The sequence below is a fragment of the Macaca mulatta genome, chromosome 20 (assembly GCF_049350105.2).
Source record: "Macaca mulatta isolate MMU2019108-1 chromosome 20, T2T-MMU8v2.0, whole genome shotgun sequence".
NCBI classification, from domain to species: domain Eukaryota; kingdom Metazoa; phylum Chordata; class Mammalia; order Primates; family Cercopithecidae; genus Macaca; species Macaca mulatta.
The window spans coordinates 16,953,592-16,978,608 of record NC_133425.1 but is presented as its reverse complement, the minus strand read 5'-3'; the positions used below and the strand labels follow the sequence as shown (position 1 = coordinate 16,978,608).

Here is a 25,017-nt window from a genome sequence, read left to right as displayed (position 1 = left end):
AGAGACAGGGTTTCACCGTGTTGGTCAGGCTGGTCTCAAACTCCTGACCTCAGGTGATCCACCCGCCTCGACCTCCCAAAATGCTGGGATTACAGGCATAAACCACTGCACCTGGCCTAAGTGGCTATTAAATAAATGAAAAATATCAGACTTTGGGTGTATGAAATTGGTAGAAAGAGCTTAGAGGTTTTCTAAACAGCTTTACTAGCGGGGCCAGTCCCTGCTTCCCAAACTGAAGCACTTATGGACCGCTCTTGATGCTTTCTTGTCCTATTGGGGCAAAAATAATTTAATTGAGTCACTTTTTTTACTCTAATAAACTGTTTTTTAAAAGAAACTTTCTATCACTGCTAAAACAGGAAAAATCTATAGCATCACCTGCCATATAGGAGAACTCCAAAAATAATTTTGGGGAAAATCTAGCACATTGGTAATTTCTATGTCAGAACAGCTGCTTCCCCAAGTTGGCTCTGCATTAGAAAAGGGAACTTGGTGGCCTGGCGCAGTGGCTCACGCCAATAATCCCAACACCATGGGAGGCTGAGGCGGGTGGATCACCTGAGGTCAGGAGTTCGAGACCAGCCTGACCAATATGGTGAAACCCTGTCTCTACTAAAAATACAAAAATTAGCCAGGTGTGGTGGCAGGAGCCTGTAATCCCAGCCACTCAGGAGGCTGAGGCAGGAGAATCACTTAAACCCTGGAGGTGGAGGTTGCAGTGAGCTGAGATCACACAAGTGCGCTCCAGCCTGGGTAACAGAGTAAGACTCCATCTCAAAACAATAAAAAGAATAAAAATAAAAAAGAAAAGGGAACTTGGGAGGCTTAGAGAAGACTCGGAGACCAGAACAACCTTCTGGCTGGTGTCATCAGAAAGATTAAAGAGACCTGAGACCACGCGCAGTGGCTCACACCCATAATCCCAACACTTTGGAAGGCCAACCCAGGCAGATCACTTGAGGCCAGGAGTTCGAGACCGGCCTGGCCAACATGGCGAAATCCCGTCCCTACTTAAACACAAAAATTAGCCAGGTGTGGTGGCTTACACCCGTAGTCCTAGCACTTTGGGAGGCTGAGGTGGGAAGACTGCTTGAGGCCAGTAGGTCAAGACCAGCCTGGCCAACATGGTGATACCCCATCTCTACTGAAAACACAAAAATTAGCCAGGTGTGATGGTGGGCGCTTGTAATTTCAACTACTCAGGAGTCTGAGGCATGAGAATCACTTGAGCCAGGGAGGTGGAGGTTGCAGTGAGCCCAGATTGCGCCAATGCACTCCAGCCTAGGCAACAGAGTGAGACAGAATAATAATTTAAAAAATAAAGCTGAGGGAGGAGTTCAAGCTTCTTCTACAACGATAGTTTTGGACAATGGATTTCTGATTCCCAGGCAAATGTCTGTTTCCCTTGCCAAGGGCTATCCCTTGGTTTAGCCACTTAATCTCTCTGCATTTCTATTTCCTTCCCCATCTGTAAAATAGATCTATAATAATATACTCATACACTTATACAATTATAAACTATCAATTTACAGGCTGGGTGTGGTGGCTCATGCCTGTAATCCCAGCACTTTGGGAGGCTGAGGCAGGTGGATCACCTGAGGCCAGGAGTTCCAGACCAGCCTGGCCAACATGATGAAACCCCATCTCTACAAAAAATACAAAAATTAGCTGGGTATGGTGGTGGGTGCCTGTAATGTCAGCTACTCAGGAGGCTGAGGTGAGAGAATCGCTGTGAGAGAATCGCTTGAACTGGGAGGTGGAGGTTGCAGTGAGCTGAGATTGCGCCATTGCACTCCAGCCTGGGAGACAGAGCAAGACTCCATCTGAAACAAACAAACAAACAAACCATAATCATCTATCTTATGGGCTCACGTAAGAATTAATGAGACAATCTTTGTGAACCGAGAAGTGCCCTCTAAACGTTAGATGGGGTTAGTGAATTGCTTTATTTTTACCCAGGGGCCAGTAGAGGTACAGAGAGGTAAAGTGACTTACCCAGGATCACACAGCTACTTGCTTGGCCAGGATCCTGCAGGGGTGAATGGCAAGAAAACTCGCCCTGGTGCCCGTCTTTTGCAGGTTGGTCTGGAGGGGCTACAGGAGGCCACTGAGACCAAAAGACCTCTGGTCGCTTGGGAGAGAAAACTCCTCAGAAGAACTTGTTTCCAGGCTTGAAAAGGCGTGGATGAAGAATCGCAGCACAGCCCGGAGGTAAGTGGGTGGAGGTCGAGAACTCACCTGATGCTCCTTCAGAAAAGCTCATCATTGGCCAGGTGTGGTGGCTCACACCTGTAATCCCAGCACTTTGGGAGGCCGAGGCAGGCAGATCACGAGGTCAGGAGTTCAAGACCAATCTGGCCAACATAGTGAAACCCCATCTCTACTAAAAATACAAAAATTAACTGGGCATGGTGGCGGGCACCTGTAATCCCAGCTACTCAGGAGGCTGAGGCAGGAGAATCGTTTGAACCCAGAAGGCGGAGGTTGCAGTGAGTGGAGATCCCACCATTGCACTCTAGCCTGAGTGACAGGGCGAGACTCCGTCTCAAAAAAAAAAAAGAGAAGAAAAGAAAAGCTCATCATTTGACCCCCAGTCCAGCTCCCAACACTACTCTTGCTGCCCTGCCGCCTCCTCACCTTACCTTCCAACTGATCCCACTAAGTAGTAACTGCCGATCAGGCTCAATATATGGTTCCTCCCAGAATGCATCACAGGTTCCTACAAACAGGGAACTCATGGCAGAATGGCAGGCAGGAAACAGAAGAGGTATTTTAAGGCTGGGGTGGAGGGTTGGGAGGTGACTCATAACATGCAGGCAGCTGCTCACTTACTGTATAACCTGAGCAATTCTTTTTCTGGGCCTCAGTTTTCTCATCTGTTCAGTGGGGATGTCATTAGCCCCAGCTCATAGCTTATGGGGATGAAAAAAAGATGGTTAATGGAAAAGAACTTGCAAATGTCTTGCAAATGGGAAGTGCTCAAGCACTGTTAGTCATCCAGAGGGTGTTGAAATCCTTGGAGCTATCCACTCTGTCCACTCCTGCCCTCAGTGGCATCTCTGGAAACTTCTCTGCAGCCCTTAGAGCCTGGGATGCCTCATTTGAGAAATTCTGGTCTAGCTTAATTAGCCTGCAACATAGGATTAGATAAAATTGGGTTAAACGCTGCCCTGCCTTCGAATAGTGATGACCTTGGACACATTGCTTAACCTCACCGGAGCTTGGTGTTTCAGGAGACAGAACAAAAAAGTAAGTTAGCTCTGTGGGAAGAGTAACTAGGTTTCCCTGCATACTCTGGGATTGTGTGGTAGTTGTTGCAGATGGCTGAATCCCACACATTAAGAGAGAGGAGAGAGAGACTGATACTATAGGCTCACATAGTAAGAGGATCTAGCCTCAGGTGTTGCTGGATCCGGGGACTCACGTGATGTCAGGATTCTCTCCCTTCATCTCCCACGCCAACTATTATCTATGTGTTGGTCTCTCCATAAGGCCTATCCCTTCCCACGCAAGTTCAGCAAACCCCAACAGAATGAGAGAGCATCTCTCCCTTAACGTCCATATAGAAAATCCCAAGGAAGGCCTCTAATTGGCCTGGCTGAAGTCACGTGCCTGTCAGGGGCCAATCCCATACTCAGAAAGCTGGTTCCATGACTGTGGTCCCTTCAGAGCCACAGAAGAGGGTAGGGGCTGTTCCCACAAAGGAAGGGCATGTGTTTTTCCAAACACAGTAAGTAGTGTGAGCGAACCAAAACATCACTTCTCTCTGTCACCCCAGGCATGGCTTGCTGGAACCCCTTCACTGGGTTGGTTGATTGGTTGGTTTTTTGAGGCAGAGTCTCACTCTGTCACCCAGGCTGGAGTGCAGTGGTATGATCTTGGCTCACTGCAACCTCCACCTGCTGGGTTCAAGTGATTCTCCTGTCTCAGCCTTCTGAGTAGCTAGGACCACAGGCGTGCACCACCACACCTGGCTAATTTTTTAAATTTTTTTAGTAGAGACAGGGTCTCACCATGTTGGCAGGCTGATCTTGAACTCCTGACCTCAGCTGATCTGCCTGCCTTGGCCTGTCAAAGTGCTGGGATTACAGGTGTGAACTACTGCATCTGACTCATCCTCTACCTTTAAATGATTTTACAGAAGTGGCAGAATTCAGTCCACGGGGGCTCTGGGAGGAACCTCTGCCAAGTCCCGGCATCCCCACCAACATGAAAATTATAGGTCACCCACCACTAGAACTAAACAGTAGAAACATTCTCCAGAACTGTTTGATAATCCTCCCATAAACAGTTGACAGAAAGAAAGGGGAAAGACGGGGTTATACAAAGACCAGGCTCCCTCAGCCAACCAACCAACTGCACCCACGGAGAACTTTGGTTTCCTTTCTGAAGTATTTTGCAATCACTGGGGGAAGGGAGAGGGTGTCCTCCTAAGAGGTCACACAACAGCCACCTGCTGGTCAAGTCAGCTTCCCAAGGTATGTTTGGCGCACATGGGCCTTTGTGGTGGTTTGTATTGTTTTGTTTTTTTAATAAGTTGCCAATAGTTAAAAATTTGGAGTGATCCCATAAAAATCTGGAATTCTAGACTGGGCACAGTGGCTCGCACCTGAAATCCCAGCACTTCAGGAGGCCAAGGCGGGCAAATCACATGAGGCCAGGAGTTCGAGACCAGCCTGGCCAACATGGTGAAACCCCATCTCTGCTAAAAATACGAAAATTAGCTGGGTGTGGTGGCGAGCGCTGTAATCCCAGCTGTTCGGCAGGCTGAGGCAGGACAGTCCCTTAAACCTGGGAGGCAGAGGTTGCAGTGAGCTGAGATCGCGCCACCACACTCCAGCCTGGGCGACAAAGTGAGACTCTGTCTCAAAAAATAAATACAAATACAAATAAATAAAAATAAAAATCTGGAATTTTGGTCTCAAAGTAGATCTGGCAAACCTAGGCCACATCTTCACAAGGCAGTATTAGATTGGATTTGGGTAGAGTCTACAGCATTGGACAACGTGTACAGTCTTCAATTTGCTACAGTCCCTATCCCTCTCTCTCTCTTTTTTTTTTTTTTTAAGAGTCTGTTTCTGTCACCCAGGCTGGAGTACAGTGGCACGATCTCAGCTCACTGTAAGCTCTGCCTCCTGGGTTCAAGCGATTCTCCTGCCTCAGCCTCCCAAGTAGCTGGGACTACAAGCGTCTACCACCATGTCCGGCTACTTTTTGTATTTTTTATTAGAGGCAGGGTTTCTCCATGTTGCTCAGGCTATCAGGCTGGCCCTGAACTCCTGGCCTCAGGTGATTCGCCTGCCTCAGCCTCCCAAAGTGCTGGGATTACAGGTGTGAGCCACCGTGCCCGGCCTCTACCACTCCCTTTTGTATCCCCCACCTCACACCTTGCCCATGTCACTCATGCATATGCCCATGCCTTGCCCCACCATCATTTGTGAGATCTGCACTAAATGGCCTTCAGTCCAGAGACCAGACATCAGACACTAATCTAGACGTCTTCCTTGATGGGAGGTGAGACCTACAGGAGAGGAAAACGCTTGCTATGGAGCCTGCAGGCTAAACACACTGATTCTCTGGGGGCAAAGAGCTTGAATAGAACTGAGCAAAAACTCCAGCCAGAAAGAAAACTTTGCAGTCAACTCTTCCCCGACCCCACTTTACAGATGGAAACACTAAGGCTCGGAGGAGAGGAGACAGAGCAGGCATTGGAATCACAATCTCTTGGCTCCAAAGCCAAGTTCTGTCCACCCAGCCAAGCTCCTTCCTTCCTTCTATAAATTTTTGTAACAGTATGTGCAGGGGGCACTCTCGTTAGGCCCTTTGCACACGTCACTCAATCTGTTTTTCCCATTCATTTGACAAGTGTTTATTGAGCTCCTACTGTGTGCAGGAGCTGGACTTGATATTAGGGACATCTTGGTGGAAAACACAGGCAAAGTCTACCCACCTGGCTTCTCAGGGGTCTTAGGATGTCTGGGCAGTGCCTGGCACATAGTAGGTGTTCAACACATGTGCTTTCCCATGGCCATCTAAGAGGCCTCAGAGTGCCCTCCTGCCATGCCCCCAACTCCTGTGATTGTCTCTTAAGTGGGTACTCAGGGTGATAAGGAGGAACGGGTGAGGGAGCCAGCCTGGATCCACACCCACCCATCTCCACTGTTTGGAAAATAACCCTTTAATGCCTGGCCCTGCTGCTGGCAGCTGAGAGTATAAAATGGGACCCAGAGCCAATCTCTTCCCTCCCCTAAGGCACACCAAGGCAACAACATTTAAAAGGAAAGGTAGCAGTGACATGGAGGCTCCAGATACTGAGCCGTTCCTACGGCAAGAAGGGAGCCAGTGGGGCCCGCTGCTGAAGGCCATCTGGCAGGTGTTCCATTCTACCTTCCTCCTGGGGACCCTCAGCCTCGTCATCAGTGATGTCTTCAGGTTCACTGTCCCCAAGCTGCTTAGGTGAGTCCCAGACTTCAAGTGCCCTGCTAAGGTGGGTGGTCTCTTAGTGGCATCCTTCCAGGGCCAGGAGGCTTCAGCTCTCCTGCCTCTGCTTATACATCTGGTGCTCGGGACACTGGAGGGTGGGTGAGAAGGATACTGAGAAAGGGAAATGCTTAATGAGAAAGTGACTGACCCCCAGAAGGGCAAATAAGCAAGTACTTACCTGACTACATCAATTAGCTTTTGCTGTAAAATGCCCCAAATGTGAGTGGCTTAAAATTACAAGCATTCATTTATTTAGTTCATGGTAATGTGGGTCAGTAATGTGGGCTGGGCTCAGCTGGGCGGTTCTTCTTTTCTTGGCTGGGTTTTCTCATGTGCCTGCAGTTGTGTATCTGAGGCTGGGATGGCTGTCTATGCTCCATGTGGGTTCCCATCCTCCAAAAGGCTAGCTCAGACTTGTTCATGTGGCTGCTTGGGAGGGTTCTAAGAAATAGGCCAAAAGCCACATTTTCTCTCGAGGCCTAGGCTCAGAGCCAGCATGGCTTTACCTCCACCGTACTCTGTTGGCCAAAGCTGGTTTTGTAGCCAGCCCAGATTCAAGTGGTGTCTGCTCAGCTGCCATAACAAAGCATCACAGACTGAGTGGCTTAAACAACAGAAATGTATTTTCTTATGATTCTGGAAGCTGGAAGTTCGAGATTAGGTATCTTCAAGGTGGTTCCATCCGAGGCCTCTGTCCTTGACTTGCAGTTGGCCACCTCCTCCCTGTGTCCCCATGTGATCTTTCCTCTGTGTGTGCCCCCTGGTGTCTCCTTGTGTGTCTACCTTTTCTCTTCTTATAAGGACCCAGTCAGGTTGGATTAGGGCCCAGCCTAATGACCTCATTTTAACTTCATTGCCTCTTTCATGGCCCTATTTCCAAATACAGTCACATTCAGAGGTACTGGGGGTAGGGGCTTCCACATATAAATTTTGTGAGGACACAGTTTAGCCCATAACAAGTGGGGACAAAAACTCCACCTCTTGATCTTGAGGAGCTGCAGTCAGATTGAAAAGGAGTATTATGGACAGTGGGGGAAATACCAGAGACCATTATTGCAAAAAAGTCAACCACACCGACTGATCCTCCACACCTGGCCTGGTCTGGGCAAAGGCCACACCCATGGGCACCTCCTCTCACCAGCTGTACCTTCTCCCTCCTTCCCCTGCAAGCCTTTTCCTGGAGTTCATTGGTGATCCCAAGCCTCCAGCCTGGAAGGGCTACCTCCTCGCCGTGCTGATGTTCCTCTCGGCCTGCCTGCAAACGCTGTTTGAGCAGCAGAACATGTACAGGCTCAAGGTGCTGCAGATGAGGCTGCGGTCAGCCATCACTGGCCTGGTGTACAGAAAGGTGAGCCCTGGGGGACAAGTGCAGTCCTCCCAGACCAGGAAAAGCAACATCACTGAGCTGATGATAATGTTACCAGCAGCTGAGAATGCATTCAGTCCTTACTTATTAGAGTCACTCAGGATACATTCTCACTTCCTTAGTTATTTCTCTTTGTTTATATATATTTATTTTTTTGAGACTCTGTCGCCCAGCCCGGAGTACAGTGGTGCAATCTCAGCTCACCGTAACCTCCGCCTGCCGGGTTCATGCGATTCTCCTGCCTCAGCCTCCTGAGTAGCTGGGACTACAGACACGTGTCACCACGCCTGGCTCATTTTTGTATTTTTAGTAGATAAAAGGTTTTGCCATGTTGGTCAGGCTTGTTTCAAACTCCTGGCCTCAAGTGATTTGCCTCACCTCCTTAGTTATTTCTGTAAGGTGTCGTGTGATCTGAGAGGTAACTCTCTGACCTCATCCCGTCACACACACACCCGCCTCCTCCCATGCTCACTCTCCTCCAGTCACACAGGTCTCTTTTCAGTTCCTCAGATATTCCAGGCACCCACCCACCTTGGGGCCTTTGTAGTTCTCACTGTCTAGATACCATTTCCACTCTCCCTAATCTAATTTTAATTTTTGAGCCTAATTTTAACTTCCACTCATTCCCGCTTGAGGATAAAGGCTTAACCTTCTGATAAGGTGGCCTGTCAACTATGTTCCCAGATAATACTGCTTGTAGTAAAAATGACCCCTAGGCTGGGCGCAGTGGTGCACACCTGTAATCCCAGCAATTTGGGAGGCTGAGGCAGGCGGATCACTTAAGGTCAGGAGTTCAAGACCAGCCTGGCCAACATGGCAAAACCCCGTCTCTACTAAAAATACAAAAATTATCTAGGCATGGTGGTACATGCCTGTAATCCCAGCTACTCAGGAAGCTGAGAAAGGAGAATCCCTTGAACCCGGGAGGTGGAGGTTGCAGTGAGCTGAGGTCGTGCTACTGCACTGCAGCCTGGGTAACAGAGCAAGAACCCATCTGAAAAAAAAAATTGCATCCGGGCTGGAAGTTCTGTCCATTGACTGTGAATACCTGATTGGAGGCCACAGCTTTTGACTTCTCTCGGTGCAGTGGCTCTTGTCCCTTCAGGGGACTAAGAAGCTAAGTTCCTAAACTGCTGCTGCAAGAGCTATTGGCTCTTGTGGGGTATGGAGCATCTGAGCCAGGGCAGGTCCCATCCCATGTAAGTCTCGCTCCCCGACACCTGAGCTGTCACCTAGGGGAGGAGCGGACAGAGGGAACAGCTCCTGGATGGCCGAGAGGGCAGCTCTTGATGCTATCCTGCCAGAGTGCTATGTCCCAGGCTCATGTTCCCCTGAGCATGCCAGTGCTGGGTGTGTCCTATCCTGCCTTGAGAGTCCACATTTCCTTGAGCCTAAGAGGAAGGCCGCCTGAGCAGGCGAGCAGGCGAGCAGGCGTTGATCTTCCTTTTTCCCATCCACCTGCTGGGAGGCCTTCTTTGATCTCTCAATGAGATCAGATCCCTCCTCTCTAACCTCTGGGCTTTTTTTTTTTCTTTTTTTTTTTTTTTTTTTGACAGAGTTTTGCTCTCATCGCCCAGGCTGGAGTGCAATGGCACAGTCTGAGCTCACTGCAGTCTCCATCCCCTGGGTTCAACCAATTCTTCTGTCTCAGCCTCCCGAATAACTGGGATTACAGGTGTGTGCCACCATGTCCCACTAATTTTGTATTTTTAGTAGAGATGGGGTTTCACCATGTTGGCCAGGCTGGTCTCAAACTCCTGACCTTAGATGATTCACCCACCTCGGCTTCCCAAAGTGCTGGCATTACAGGTGTGAGCCACCGTGCCCAGCCTTGGCTGCTTTTTTTATGGTACTCATCATAACTGCCATTAAAGCATGAGTGATAGAAATCTTTTTGTTTTGTCTTATTTTTTGAGACAGAGTCTCACTCTGTCACCCAGGCTGGAGTGCAGTGGTGCAATCTCAGCTCACTGCAACCTCCGCCTCCTAGATTCAAGCGATTGTCCTGCCTCAGCCTCCCGAGTAGCTGGGATTACAGGTGCCCAACAGCACCTGTATTTTTGTATACACAATTTCTGTATTTTTACTAGAGACGGGGTTTCGCCATATTGGCCAGGCTGATCTTGAACTCCCGGCCTCGAGCAATCCATCCTCCTCAGCGTCCCAAAGTGCTGGGATTATAGGTGTGAGCCACCATGCCCAGCCAGTAATATAAATCTTTATTATAGAGCCTTGTTCCCCACCTCAAACTCCAGTCCCGGGAGAGCAAGCCTGGTCTCTGTTGTTCACAGCTGTATTTTCAGTTCCCAGCTCAGTGTGAGTCACACAGTGGGCACTCTTCGAAGATTTGTTAAGTGGAGAATTTCTATGCCCAGTCATTCCTGGATCACTTCTTCACTCCCTCACACAGTCACAAAGAGAGGACTACATGTGGAATTTAGCATTCAACAGGCTGGAAGAGGTCCACTGTGACCCCAGGGTTAAGGCAGATGTGAGGCTGCCGGAGAACCAGGTTGGTGTCAGAGAAGCACATGAAAAGTCTCACCCTTGTCATGCCTTCGTCACCCTGGGTTCCATTCCTTGTGTAGGAGCTTACAAGGCCTGTGACTTTGGGAAAGTTGCTCAAGTTCTCTGTGCCTCAGTTTCTTTAGCATAGAATGGGATTAGTAAGTGTTCATTTCATTGATTCTAGTCTCACATTTTTTTTCACTCTAATACTTCCAAAATTGAGGTGTCTCTTACATGTCTTAATTTAACTGGAAATGGTATTTTCCTTGGTGAGAGAATGATAGAGAGCATTTTATCCATAGCATTTTCTTTAAAGACAGGGTCTTGCTCTGTTGCCCACGCTAGAGTGCAGTGGCACCAACATGGCTCACTGTAGACTCAACCTCCTAGACTCAAGTGATCCTCCCACCTCAGCCTCCCCAGCTAGCTACTGGCACACCACAACCATGCCTGGGTAATTTTTCTTTTTTTTTCCCCAAGACGGAGTTTTGCTCTTGTCGCCCAGACTGGAGTGCAATGGCTTAATCTTGGCTCTCTGCCACCTCCGCCTCCTGGGTTCAAGCAATTCTCCTACCTCAGCCTCCCAAGTAACTGGGATTACAGGTGCCTGCCACCATGCCCAGCTAATTTTTGTATTTTCAGTAGAGACAGTGTTTCACCATGTTGGCCAGGCTGGTCTCAGGCTCCTGACCTCAGGTGATCCGCCTGCCTCGGCCTCTCAAAGTGCTGGGATGACACGCGTCAGGCACCACACCCGACCCCCTGGCTAATTTTTAAGTGTTTTTGTAGAGATTGAGTCTTGCTATGTCGCCCAGGCTGGTCTTGAACTCCTAGGATCAAGCAATCCTCCCACCTCAGCCTCCCAGAGTGGTGGGATTACAGGCAGGGGCCACTGCGCCTGGCCTGGCATTAGACGGAATGAATATGGTAGTGCCTGCTTGGTACCACTCACGGCTGTGAGCACCCCAGACATGATGAGGCTGTTCCTTTAGCACAGTGCCTGGCACATGGTGAGCACTGGGCAGATGACCACCATTATTATCCGTGTTCATCTGGTGTTTTCGTGCATGTTATTCATTATTACGTCTCCCGTGCTTTAGGGATATTGGAGGATTTTCATTTTTGTCATCTCTGTGGATCCTCAAACAGCCCTGAAAGGCTGGCCTAAGAGACTTTACTCACCCACCTCGCAGACGCGTGAAGTGGGGCTCAGTGGGTGGAGAAGCCGCCTGGGATGTCCCTCTTCCCCAGCCTCCCCACTCTACTTCTCTCCTTCCGCCCACCCACCAGGTCCTGGCTCTGTCCAGTGGCTCCAGAAAGGCCAGTGCGGTGGGTGATGTGGTCAACCTGGTGTCCGTGGACGTGCAGCGGCTGACTGAGAGCATCCTCTACCTCAACGGGCTGTGGCTGCCTCTTGTCTGGATCGTGGTCTGCTTCGTCTATCTCTGGCAGGTGCACAAGGGGAGGAAGACGGGATTTGAACAGAGTCCCCCACCCCTCCTTCTCCCTCTCCTCCTCCCCCCTCCCCTTCCTCCTTCTCACTTAGCATTCAAGAGGCTGGAAGAGGTCTGCTGTGACCCCAGGATTAGGGCAAGTTTGAGGCTGTGGGAGAACCAGGTTGGTGTGAGAGAGGCACATGAAAGATCTCACCCTTGTCCTGCCTTCATCACCCCGGATTCCAGTCCTGGTGTAGAATCTTACAAGCCTTCCTCCCCACTCCCCCTGCCCCTGGCCTCCTCCTCCTGCCCCCCTCCTCCTGCACCCCTTCCCTCACCCTCCCTCTTCCTGCATCCCCCCACCTTCTGCCCAAGTACCCTTCTCCTCTTCCTGTACCCCTTCCTTTCCCTCCTTCCTCCTCCTCCTCTTCCTGTCTCCTGCTCCACCTTCTTCTTCCTTTCTGCTCCCTATCATCTTCCCTCCCACTTCTTCCCTTCTCCCCTCTTCTCTTCTACCCTCCTCCCTCCCCTCTCTTCCCTCTCCTCCTCCCTCTCCTTCTAGTCCCTTTCTTCCTCTTCCTCTCCTCCTTTTCCTCCTCCCCTTCCACCCCCATCTCCTCCTTTTCCTCCTCCCCTTCCACCCCCATCTCCTCCTTCTCCTCCTCCTCTAATCCTGTGTCCATTTGCCTACTATTGGCTGATATAATGGGAAAAGTCTTCAATAAGGATGACCTTCACTTGACCTTGGGCAGGAAGCTCACCCTCTCTGGGCCTCAGTTTCCTCTGTAGAATGATGGCGATGATGATGATGATGATGACATTGACAATTCCCCATGTGCTATTAGGGTACCCAGTAGGCGACTTAACCATGTTTTGAAGTTACCAGTAACCCTGGGGCACCACCACAACCACCATCCACAAAACACAAGAGGAGAACATTTTAGGGGGAAAACATTGCTATTTCGTGTTCAAAAGACACAAAGTAGCCATCAGGACACAACCAAACAAAACAAACAAAACATTTGCTTTCCAACTTCATTCCTTTAACTTTGTGGTATAGCGTTTTCTTTTTCTAAATTAAAATCAGACTCTGGGCTAGGCGCGGTGGTTCGTGCCTGTAATTTCAGCACCTTGGGGGGCCCAGGTGGGTGGATCACTTGAGGTCAGGAGTTCGAGACCAGCCTGGCCAACATGGTGAAACCCCGTCTCTACTAAAGGATACAAAAATTAGCTGGGCATAGTGACGGGTGCCTATAATCCCAGCCACTCAGGATGCTGAGGCAGGAGAATCGCTTGAGCCTCGGAGGTGGTGGTTGCAGTGAGCCGAGATCATGCCACTGCACTGCAGCCTGGGTGACAGTGTGAGACTCTGTCTCCAAAAAATAAATAAAAATAAAAATAAAAATAGTCTCCGTATCGGGAACTGCCTAGGCTCAAATCCTGCTTCTGACCACTTACGAATCCGTGTACAAGGAACCTACTCTCTCTCTGCCTCCTGTTCTTGTCTCCAACGTGAGGATCATAATTAACAGGAGCACCCCTGCCCCAGAGGTGCTGAGGCATTAACGAGCCATACATAGAAAGCTCGTAGAACAGCGCCGGACACACAGCTGCACCCTGTAGGTATTTGTAATATTATCATTAGTTACTTTTCCATAAAGAACAAGACAGTAGATATTTTTTACATCGGGGCATACCGTCTCTCCTGCAAATATTCACCTCTGCCCGTGGAGTGCAGAAGTGGCCGTAGACCATACTAAGCAAACAGGCAAGGTATTCCTCCAGTAAAACTCTATTTATGGATGCTGACATTTGAACTGCATATCATTTTCATATGTCATGAAATAGTATCCTTCTGATTTTTTTTTTTTTGAGATAGAGTCTCACTGTGTTGCCCAGGCTTTAGTGAAATGGCGCAACTTCGGCTCACTGCAACCTCTGCCTCCCGGGTTCAAGGGATTCTCCTGCCTGAGCCTCCCAAGTAACTGGGATTACAGGTGTTTGCCACCATGCCTGGCTAATTTGTGTAGTTTCAGTAGGGATGGGGTTTCGCCATTTTGGCCAGGCTGGTCTCGAACTCCTGACCCCAAGTGATCCACCCACCTCGGCCTCTCAAAGTGCTGGGATTATAGGCATGAGCCACCATGCCCGGCCTGATTTTTTTCAACTATTTAAAAATATTAAAACTATTAAACATTTTTGTGCAGCTCATAGGCTCTATGAAAACAGGTGGAGGGATCCATATGTCTCCCATATAGATACTATATGCCATGGTTTACAGAGCCCTGGTTAGGTTTTTGTTTGTTTGTTTGTTTGTTTGTTTCATTGAGGCGGAGTCTCACTCTGTTGCCCAGACTTGAGTGCAGTGGTGCAATTTCGGCTCATTGCAACCTCCGCCTCCTAAGGTTAAGCAATTCTCGTGCCTCAGCCTCCCTAGTAGCTGGGATCACAGGTGTGCACCATCACACCCAGCTAATTTTTGTATTTTCAGTAGAGATGGGGTTTCGTCATTTTGGCCAGGCTGGTCTCGAACTCCTGGCCTCAAGTGATCCGCATGCCTCAGCTTCCCAAAGTGCTGGGATTACAGGTGTTAGCCACCATGCCTGAATCCTGGCTAGGTACATTTAAGGTATAATGGCTATCAAGCCTGAGGTGGGAGAATCGCTTGAGGCCAGGAGTTTAAGACTAGCCTGGGCAACATACCAACCAGAGAAATCCCATCTCTACAAAAAAATTTTTTTTCTTTTTCTTCTTCTTCTTTCTTTTAGACAGAGTCTCGCTCTGCAGCCCAGGCTGGAGTGCAATGGCGCAGTCTCAGCTCAGTGCAAGCTCCGCCTCCCAGGTTCACGCCATTCTTCTGCCTCAGCCTCCTGAGTAGCTGGGACTACAGGCGCCCGCCACCACGTCCGGCTAATTTTTTTGTATTTTTAGTAGAGACATGATTTCACCATGTTAGCCAGGATGGTCTCGATCTCCTAAAAAATTGTTTTTAATTAACTGGGCACAGTGGTGGTGCACACCTATAGTCATAGCTACTTAGGAGGCTGAGGCAGGAGGATCGCTTGAGCCCAGGAATTCAAGGTTACAGTGAGCTATGATCATGCCACTGAATTTGAGCTCTGAGACAGAGCAAGACCCTCTTTCTAAAAATTGTAAAAGATGTTTTGTTTTGTTTTGTTTTGAGACAGAGTCTCACTGTGTCGTGTAGGCTGGAGTGCAGTGGGGCAGCCTCGGCTCACTGCAACCTCCACCTCCCAGGTTCAAGCGATTCTCCAGTCTCAGCCTCCTGAGTAGCTGGGATTACAGGCACGTGCCACTACATCTGGCTAATTTTTGTAGTTTTAGTAGAGACCAGGTTTCACCACATTGGCCAGGCTGGTCTCAAACTCCTGACCTCAAGTGATCTGCTCACCTCAGCCTCCCAAAGTGCTGGGATTACAGGCATGAGCCACCGTGCCTGGCCTTGTAAAAACTGTTAATGGCATTTTGATCATAATTGTTGAATACTCCAAAAAAAATCGAATGCTCATGTATATGGTTGTTTTTGCTAGGACTCGGGGCCAGGACCTTTCCCAATGCCTTCACCTTGTATTCCAGGGCCTTGCAAACAATCGGTAGGTTCTTAGCAATTACAACATAAGGCACTCAGTGCTTGATGAGCAGTACATAAATGTCATCATTAGGAAGAAAGAGAGGGGCCGGGCGCGGTGGCTCAAGCCTGTAATCCCAGCACTTTGGGAGGCCGAGACGGGAGGATCACGAGGTCAGGAGATCGAGACCATCCTGGCTAACACGGTGAAACCCCGTCTCTGCTAAAAAATACAAAAAACTAGCCAGGCAAGGTGGCGGGCGTCTGTAGTCCCAGCTACTCGGGAGGCTGAGGCAGGAGAATGGCGTAAACCCGGGAGGCGGAGCTTGCAGTGAGCTGAGATCCGGCCACTGCACTCCAGCCTGGGCGACAGAGCGAGACTCCGTCTCAAAAAAAAAAAGAGAGAGGGAGAGAGGAAGAACATGGGAAAATTCAGGGCAATTGATCAGGTTGACCCCACCGCTGCTAAAAATCAGATAAGACCAGGCAGGGCATGGTGGCTCACGCCTGTAATCCCAGCACTTTGGGAGGTCAAGGCTGGCAGATCACTTGAGGTCAGGAGTTCAAGACCAGCCTGGCCAACATGGCAAAACCCCGTCTCTACTGAAAATACGAAAATTAGCCAGGTGTGGTGGCATGTGCCTGTAATCCCAGCTACTAGGGAGGCTGAGGCAGGAGAATTGCTTGAACCTGGGAGGCGGAGGTTGCAGTGGGCCAAGATCACACCACTGCACTACAGCCTGGGCAACCAAGCGAGACTCTGTAAAAAAAAAAAAAAATTAGATGAGACCAACAAGACATCCATAGGTAATGCACCATGTTACTTTGCATGTTACTTTGCATGCATACTTTGCACTTTTCCTGCCTCTTGGTAGACAGTTCCTAACATCAACGTGAGATCTCGGTAAAGGAGGAGTGGACATTGAGGTTGCTACAGTTTAATGATACCATTTTTCCCCCAGACAGAGATGTTCATCTTCCACTCACATTCCTTTGAGTATTTTTCCAACCCCTACTGTGGGCTGCTGTTTACCCTCTGGGCACTTCTCCACTAAGCCACTAGGTAGCGCCATTGCTGCATAAATGAAACAAACTGGCCCAAGGTTAGAAAATAGTGTTCCCAGGCCAGGTGGGGTGGCTCAAACCTGTAATCCCAGCACTTCAGGAGGCTGAGGTGGGTGGATCACTTCAGGTCAGGAGTTCGAGACCAGCCTGGGCAACATGGTGAAACCCCATCTCTACTAAAAATACAAAAATTAGCCAGGCGGAGTGACACCCACCTGTAATCCCAGCTACTCAGGAGGCTGAGACAGGAGAATCGCTTGGGAAGCGGAGGTTGCAGTGAGCCAAGATCACGACACTGCACTCCAGCCCGGGTCACAGAGTGAGACTCCATCTCCAAAAAAAAAAAAAAAGTAAATAGTGTTCCTAAGGACTGAGAGGGGAAACTGAGGCACACAGACTGGAGTTGGGGTGGGGTTCCTCGAGAGAATGGGTCCAAATAACCTGTGAAGGAATCTCAGAAAGTCACAGCAACTTAAAAATCACTTATTCTAGCCCCACTTCCACATTTTCCACATACAGAAACCAAAGCTGAGAGGGGAAGGTAACCATCCCAAAATCACCACGTTGGTTGGGGAGCAGCGTTGCCAGGGAAAACACAGGACATCCAGTGAAGTATGAGTTTCAGACAAACGGGAGAACTTCTCAGTGTATGTCCCAAATATTGCACGAGACTTAGACTAAAACCTTCTTCACTCTTTATCTTCAAATGTAACTGGGCATCCTGTATGATGATTCGCTAAATCTGACAACCCTCATGAGGGGTGAAATGAAGATTAGGAAAATAATTAAACGTAATAAGAGAAAATGCCAAATGAGAACAACTCTCTTCCCATTTTGCAGACAAGGGAATTGCACCTTAAGGAGGTGACTTGCTCCAAGGCCACACTCACAAGTGTCAGGGTCAGGATTTGAACCAGGTCCTGATTCCATAGGTCTCAACTTTACCGTTGTGGCTGGGAACACCCCCCAGTCCCACTCGTGTGTGTGCACGATCTGTCTTGAATATAACCCTCTCCACGTCATGTAAGAGGGCCATTCCCCTCCCTGACATTAAAGGACCCCACTTTCAGCAGGCATCTCCTGTCACAGCAGACCCCCATGAGCCCAGATCCCTGGGACCTGGTGGCTGCCCTTATCAGATTCCCTGACATCCCCATCTTAAGACCCAAGTCTGACCACCTTCGGGATCTGCAGTTGTGTTACAGGAAAGGGGTCCTGATCCAGATGCAATGAGAGGGTTCTTGGATCTTGCGCAAGAAAGAATTCAGGGCAAGTCCATAAAGTGAAGACGAGTTGTTTTGTTTTTTCTTTTTTCTTTTTCTTTTTTCTTTTTTCTTTTTTTTTTTTTTTTTTGAGATGGAGTCTCATTCTGGCACACAGGCTGGAGTGCAGTGGCACGATTATGGCTCATTGCAACCTCCGCCTCCCGGGTTCAAGCGATTCTCCTGCCTCAGCCTCTTGAGTAGCTGGGATCACAGGTGCCCACCACACCCAGCTAATTTTTATATTTTTAGTACAGACGGGGTTTTACCATGTTGGCCAGGCTGGTCTTGAACTCCTGACCTCAGGTGATCTGCCCGCCTCGACCTCCCAAAGTGTTGGATTACAGGCGTGAGCCACCTCACCCGGCCAAAAGCAAGTTCTTCAGGGAAGTAAAGATTTAAAGAATGGCTACTCCACAGACAGAGCAGCCCAGAGGGTGGCTGGTTGCCCATTTTTATGGTTATTTCTTGATGATATGCTCAACAAGGGGTGGATTGTTCATGCCTTTCCTTTTTAGACCATATATGGTAACTTGCTGATGTTGCCATGGCATTGGTAAACTGTCATGGCGCTGGTGGGAGTGCAGCAGTGAGGACAACCAGAGGTCACCCTCATTGCCATCTTGCTTTTGGTGGGATTTGGCCGGCTTCTTTACTGCAACCTGTTTTATCAGGAAGGTCTTTGTGACCTGTGTCTTGTGCCGACCTCCTGTCTCATCCTGTGACTTAGAATGCCTTAATCGTCTGGGCATGCAGCCCAGTAGGTCTCAGCCTCATTTTACCCAGCTCCTATTCAAGATGGAGGTGCTCTGGTTCACATGGCTCTGAGAGCTGTGCTCCTCGGGATCTCCTGACATCCTGCCCCCTCTGTCCCCAGCTCCTGGGCCCCTCCGCCCTCACTGCCATTGCCGTCTTCCTGAGCCTCCTCCCTCTGAATTTCTTCATCACCAAGAAGAGGAACCACCATCAGGTTCGGCTTTGGGGAAAGGGACGGACCAGGCAGGAAGTAGGGAGGACGCCACAGGTCCTGGTGTGGGAGATGGGGAGGGGAGAGTTGAGTGCGAGCCCACGTGTCTGGCTTTGTTCTTGTCGTCTATGAGCTGCCCATCACGCAGACCTGCACCCCTCCCGTCACCATCTCAATGGACAGTGGCTCCGTCCCTCTAGTGTTCAGGCCACAGGCCCTGGGTCAGTTCAATGCCTTTTTCTCTCACCTCCCATCTGTCATCAGATTTGCTTGGCGTCACCTTCAAAATGCATCCAGAATGTCACCCTTTCCCAGCGCAGGCTCTGCAAACCCCATGGTCTCTAACCCAGGTCATAGCAGCAAGCCCCTGGCGCACTCCCCGCTTCTGCCCTCAGCCTCTCTCCACTCCCAGCCAGAGCAGACCTGTGCAAACCGAATACGTCGCACCCCTCCTCTACTCAGACCCACAGCGGCCCCATTTTCCTCAGACTGAGCCAAAAACCCACAGCGGCCCACCAGGCCCACCCTGAACTGACCTCATGGCTTCCAACTTCACCTTCCACCCGTCTCCCTCCCTTCCCTGCCTTCTCCCCCACATCCCCCGTCCTCAAACCTGCCCGATTTCACACATCCCTCCAGGCCTTCGCTTTAGCTGTTCCCTCTGCCTGGATCACCCGCCCTCCCGAAGACCCTCCGTCAACTCCCTCACCACCCTCCGGCCAGGAAACAGCACGTCCATCCCTCTCCTCCCAGCGGCAGCCTCTCCTGTGCCTGCCCTGGGTTCATTTTTGCTTTTCTTTCCCCGCACAGCACTTCCCACATCCTACAGGGCCCCGCAGGAAGCACCTGGCAGGGGTTGATTGCCTTGTTCTCCTTAGACTGGAAGCTTTGCAACAGCACAGGCCACTCTCTGTGGCAGACTCAGCATCTAGTTAGTGCTTGGCAGGCAGAAGGTTCTCAATACTTACTGTGTTTGTGAACTATGGAAGAAAGGAAGGAGGGAAGAAAGGGAGGAGAGAGGAAGGGAAGAAGGAAAGGAGGGGAGGAAGGAGGGAGGGGAAGGAGAGAAAAGGAGGGAAGAAAGGAAAGATAGGAAAGGGGAGGAAGGACAGAGGGAAGGAGGGAAGGAAAGAATTGAGGGAGGAAGAGAAGGAATGAGGGAGAGAAGGAAGAAAGGGGGAGGGAGGGAAAGAAAGAAAAGGAAAGAGAGAAGGAAGAAAGGGAACAAAAGAAGAAGAAAGGAGAGAGGGAAGAAAGGAAAGAAAGGCGGAAAAGAGAGACGGAGGGATGGGGGATGGAGGGAAGGAACTTATTTCCTCTCTTGGCCCAGCTGTCCCAACGTCCGTCTGTCACCTGGGCTGTTTCTCCATCTTCCTGCGTGGCCTCCTCTGAAACACTCTAGGCTGGGCGCGGTGGCTCACACCTGTAATCCCAACACTTTGGGAGGCCGAGGCGGGCAGATCACCTGAGGTCAGGAGTTCAAAACCAGCCTGGCCAACATGGCATAACCCTGTCTCCACTAAAAAATACAAAAATTAGCCAGGTGTGGCGACGTGCGCCTATAATCCCAGCTACTCAGGAGGCTCAGGCAGGAGAATCGCTTGAACCCAGGAGGCGGAGCTTGCAGTGAGCCGAGATCGCTCCACTTCTCTCCAGCCTGGGCCACAGAGCGAGACTCCGTCTCAAAAAGAAAAACCTTCTCCAGGCAGCTGCCCCTCTGATGATACCCCCACCCCCCGCTCCATGGTGAAGCACAGGAGATCCCGAATTCCTCTGCCTGACCACAAAGTGCCAAGTGACCCTGCTCACATGCTCCTCTGGCCACATTGAGTGTCCTCTGAGTCATGCTATTCCCTGTGCCTGGGTTTTTGCTGCCCCCCTTTCTCAAACCCCTTCCCTCCCTCTTCAACTCCTTCCCCCCATCCTGTGCCTGCTCAGCACCCACCTCCTGGTCATGTAAGATGTAGCTCAGGCTGTAATCCCAGCACTTTAGGAGGCTGAGGGCAGAGGATCACTTGAGCCCAGGAGCTCAAGGCCAGCCTGGACAACATAGCGAGACCCCAACTCCACAAAAAATGTAAAAGGTTAAAAAAACAGATGTAACTTGGGCATCAACCACTTCCAGGTAGCCTTCCTGACAGTGCCATACCTGGGTGGGCTCAGGCTGCCTCTGTTCTCCGGGCATCAGAGGCTTCCTCCATGGGGTGCATTGTCCCAAGGCAGATCCTGCAGAAGTCCAGGTACAGGATGATGGTGGTTGGACCAGGACTGAGGGACTGAGACGCTGAGAGGCAGACAGGTTTGGGACGCAGCTTGGCAAGGTGAATGGGATTTGCTGAAGGGTGGCTGTCAGGGTGCAGGGAAGAATTCTCATCTGTCCCTGTCTTCATCTCTCTTTTTCCCTCTGATCCCAGGAAGAGCAAATGAGGCAGAAGGACTTGCGGGCACGGCTCACCAGCTCCATCCTCAGGAACTCGAAGACCATCAAGTTCCACGGCTGGGAGGGAGCCTTTCTGGACAGAGTCCTGGGCATCCGAGGCCAGGAGCTGGGTGCCTTGCGGACCTCCGGCCTCCTCTTCTCTGTGTCGCTGGTGTCCTTCCAAGTGTCTACATTTCTGGTGACGTCACTCTAGTCTCTATGCTGGGCAGCACTGGGGAAGGAGTGCGGGGGTGGGGCAGGGTGAGGTAGGTGGAGCTCCCCAGATCCTACCACCCTGACCGTCAAAACCCACTCATTCTGGATCCTGTTCTCTCAGGGTGTCTGCTGTCTTCTGCAAGAACGAATTAATCACATTATTCTAGCAAAGGTGGCAGTGGCTGATAAAGTCTGCTGAACTCTCAGAGAGAATTCCAGGCTTCTACCGATGTGGGGAAGAGGGTGCAGGAGGGGTGGCAGAGTTAGAATCCTGGGTCTGAGTGTCTTCCCTGATGCTGGCCAGCAGATGTCCATAGCCACCCTGTCACTGGACGTGATCCTTGTCCTGCCATTCTGTAATTTATTTCAGATTGCTGTCAGAACAACCTTCCTAAACCACAACTTTAAAAATTTTGATACATAGGCTAGGCACGGTGGCTCATGCCTGTCATCCCAATACTTTGGGAGGCCGAGGTGGGTGGATCACCAGAGGTCAGGAGTTCGAGACCAGCCTGGCCAACATGGCGAAACCCTGTCTCTACTAAAAATACAAAAATTAGCCGGTTGTGGTGGTGGGCGCCGGTAATCCCAGCTACCTGGGAGGCTGAGGCAGGAGAATCACTTGAACTCGGGAGGCAGAGGTTGCAGTGAGCCAAGATCATGCCACTGCACTCCAGCCTGGGCCACAGAACAACACTTCATCTCAAAAAAAAAAAAAGGACCACAAATGGCACCGACACTTAGAGCCCTCAAGTGCTGCTCCTGCTGCAACTGTAGAGTCATCTTCCAAGGGACTCTAGAATCACAAGTTCCACCATGTCTAGAATAACAACAGTGCTACCAAGATCAGAATCTCTGCTGTCCCCCAATGCTTGGAACCTAGAGGCATTAGGTTCTCCCCTAGGCTCTAGTGATGCCTAGAGCCACGGGGCTGCACACTCATCGCCTTTAGCAATGCACTGTGTCTTTGGAAAGACCTTGCGTAGCTTATGACTGAGGAGAGGACATGTGTTAGCAGCATTGGGAGTGGGATCTATGGAGGGAAGCACATGGCGGACATGGCAGGTGGGCCACATGGACGCTGCAGGCACCACAGCTTGCCTGGGCTGCCGTATCCATGCTTGCGTGTCTCACTGTGGCCCCACGTGTTCCCCCACCCCGACCCCCCCCAGGTCGCACTGGTGGTGTTTGCTGTCCACACTCTGGTGGCCGAGAATGCTATGGATGCAGAGAAAGCCTTTGTGACTCTCACGGTTCTCAACATCCTCAACAAGGCCCAGGCATTCCTGCCCTTCTCCATCCACTCCCTCGTCCAGGTAAGGTGGGTGCAGGGGCTGGAGCCATCCTGGGAGAGTGCGTGGGCTACACCTGGCTCCAGCTTCTTTACGCCTGCCATTTGCAGAGGAGAGGGAAGACAGAGTGGGAGGGAGACGGAGGGTGTGGAGCTGGAAAAGAGGCAAGTAGGGGCAAGAACAGAGGTAAATAAATAAATAACTACTTATTTATTTATTTAGGATGGAGTCTCACTCTATCACCCAGGCTGGAGTGCAGTGGCATGATCTCGGCTCACTGCAACCTCCACCTCCCAGGTTCAAGTGATTCTCCTGCCTCAGTCAACCAAGTAGCTGGGACTATAGGTGCATGCCACCATGCCAAGCTAATTTATTTTTTTGTATTTTTAGTAGAGATGAGTTTTCACTATGTTGGCCAGGCTGGTCTTGATCTGCTGACCTCAGGTGATCTGCCCACCTTGGCCTCCCAAAGTGCTGTGATTACAATGAGCCACTGTGCCCAGCCTTATTTATTTATTTGTTAGTTTGTTGAGACAGGGGCACCTGACTCTGTCACCTAGGCTGGAGTACAGTGGTGCGATCTCAGCTCACTGCATTCTCAAACTGCTAGACTCATATGATCCTTCCACCTCCCAGCCTCCTGAGTAGCTGGGAGTACAGGCATGGGCCACCACATACAGCTCATTTTTTAATTTTTTGTAGAGACGAGTCTTGCTATGTTCCCCAGGTCTTGAACTCCTGGCCTCAAGTGATCCTCCTGCACTTGGCCTCCCAAAGTGCTGGGATTACAGGCATGAGCCCCTGCACCTGACCGAATCTCTGTTTTAACGACTGGTCTCTTTCTTCCCCAAAGATGGGGAGAGCGCCCCCAGGTGGACAACATTTGAAATTGTTCCACATAATGACTTGATAATCTTATTGGAAAAGCCACCATCCTTTTCCCAGATCTTGTCTGCAGAATGGCAGCTGGCTTGTTCCAGTGTAACTGATTAGTAGGAGCGAGGAGGTGGGAGATCACCACCATCAAGGTCACCACTGGGGTTGCATCGTTTCCCATGAACTAGAAAACTTTGTCCTCACACCTCCTGTGCACAGAGCTTATGTGCAGAGAGCTTGGTAGACAGGAAACTGTTGCCACACATCTTGAGACACCGACACCCAAAGTCCGAGTTCTTTGCTCTTCTTGCTGGTTGACCTGGGGCTTCGGTTTTCCTAGGCCCGGGTGTCCTTTGACCGCCTGGTCACCTTCCTTTGCCTGGAAGAAGTTGACCCTGGCGCCGTGGACTCAAGTTCCTCTGGAAGCTGTGAGCGCTGGGTCTGGCAGGAGGGGTGTGGGAGGGATGGGGGATGTGGGGACTGCCCCAGCCCATAATGGCAAGCCAGCATCAGCATGGGGGGAGATGGGGGCTGCACGCAATGGATGGCACGTGCAGATCACGCCATCTGCGTGTCACTTGGAAACAGGCACCGTGCTTCTGTTCTTTCTGCTAGCCGTTCAGCGACCACTCATCGAGCACCCACTTCGTGCCATCCTGGGTGTACAACAGGGAACACTCTAACACAGTGGTCCCCAAGCTTTTTGGCACCAGGGACTGGTTTTGTGGAAGACAGTTTTTCCATGGACCAGGGTGAGGCGCGTGGTTTGGGGATGATTCAAACACATTCCAATTGTACACTTTATTATTATTACATTATAATATAAAATGAAATAATTATACAACTCACCATAATGTAGAATCAGTGGGAGCCCTGAGCTTGTTTTCCTGCAACCAGATGGCCCCATCTGGAGGTGATGTGAGACTGCGAGAGATCATCAGGCATTAGATTCTCATAAGGAACATGCAACCCACATTCCTCGCATACACAGTTCGCAAGTGTTCATGCTCCTATGAGAAGCTATTGCTGCTGCTGATTTGGCAGGAGGCGGAGCTCAAGCGGTGATGGGAGTGATGGGGCGTGGCTGTAAACACAGATGACACTCTGCTCACCTGCCCTGTACTCACCTCCTGCTGTATGGTCCAGTTCCTAAGAGGCCGCAGACTGGTACCAGTCTGTGGCTGGGGGTTGGGGACTCCTGCTGTAACAGACCAGGTCCGTGTCCTCATGCAGAAAGTCCAAGGTGATAAGCATGGCAACATTCTGATCAAGCTAGAAAATAGCAACATTTCAAGCACCATTGCACGATGAGACTCACCAAGCTCAAGTTACCTGGGCTTCCCCCTCCACCCCATCCTTTTGTTACCCCATTGGCCAAGCCACCCTCCCCCTTATACTGAAAAACCTGGGCAAACTGTGTACCTGGAAAACACCCACACAGTGGTTAGAAGCTTAGCCTGTGGCATTGAACTGCCCAGGTCCAAATCCCAGCCCCAGCACTGACTAGCTGGGTGATCCTGACAAGTAGATCGTCTCTC

General features: G+C 50.4%; 1 protein-coding gene across 13 annotated transcripts in view; it reads left to right on the top strand.

The window, feature by feature from the left end:
• ABCC6 (ATP binding cassette subfamily C member 6) overlaps nucleotides 1-25,017 on the top strand; it is a 73,624-nt gene that overhangs the window by 12,993 nt on the left and 35,614 nt on the right. For 10 of the 13 annotated variants that reach the window (XR_013412352.1, XM_077987146.1, XM_077987145.1 and 7 more), the window contains 8 exons: nucleotides 2,080-2,211; nucleotides 6,253-6,456; nucleotides 7,654-7,831; nucleotides 11,648-11,809; nucleotides 18,587-18,679; nucleotides 21,091-21,294; nucleotides 22,484-22,627; nucleotides 23,820-23,907. Coding sequence is in view for 12 of the 13 variants with exons in the window: in XM_077987146.1 (XP_077843272.1) it covers nucleotides 2,080-2,211; nucleotides 6,253-6,456; nucleotides 7,654-7,831; nucleotides 11,648-11,809; nucleotides 18,587-18,679; nucleotides 21,091-21,294; nucleotides 22,484-22,627; nucleotides 23,820-23,907 (1,205 nt within the window). In the remaining variant the exon portion in view is untranslated. Of the gene's footprint in view, nucleotides 1-2,035; nucleotides 2,212-6,252; nucleotides 6,457-7,653; nucleotides 7,832-11,647; nucleotides 11,810-18,586; nucleotides 18,680-21,090; nucleotides 21,295-22,483; nucleotides 22,628-23,819; nucleotides 23,908-25,017 lie in introns of all 13 variants that reach the window. The other 3 variants (XM_077987148.1, XM_077987150.1, XM_077987152.1) reach the window with 2 other exon arrangements.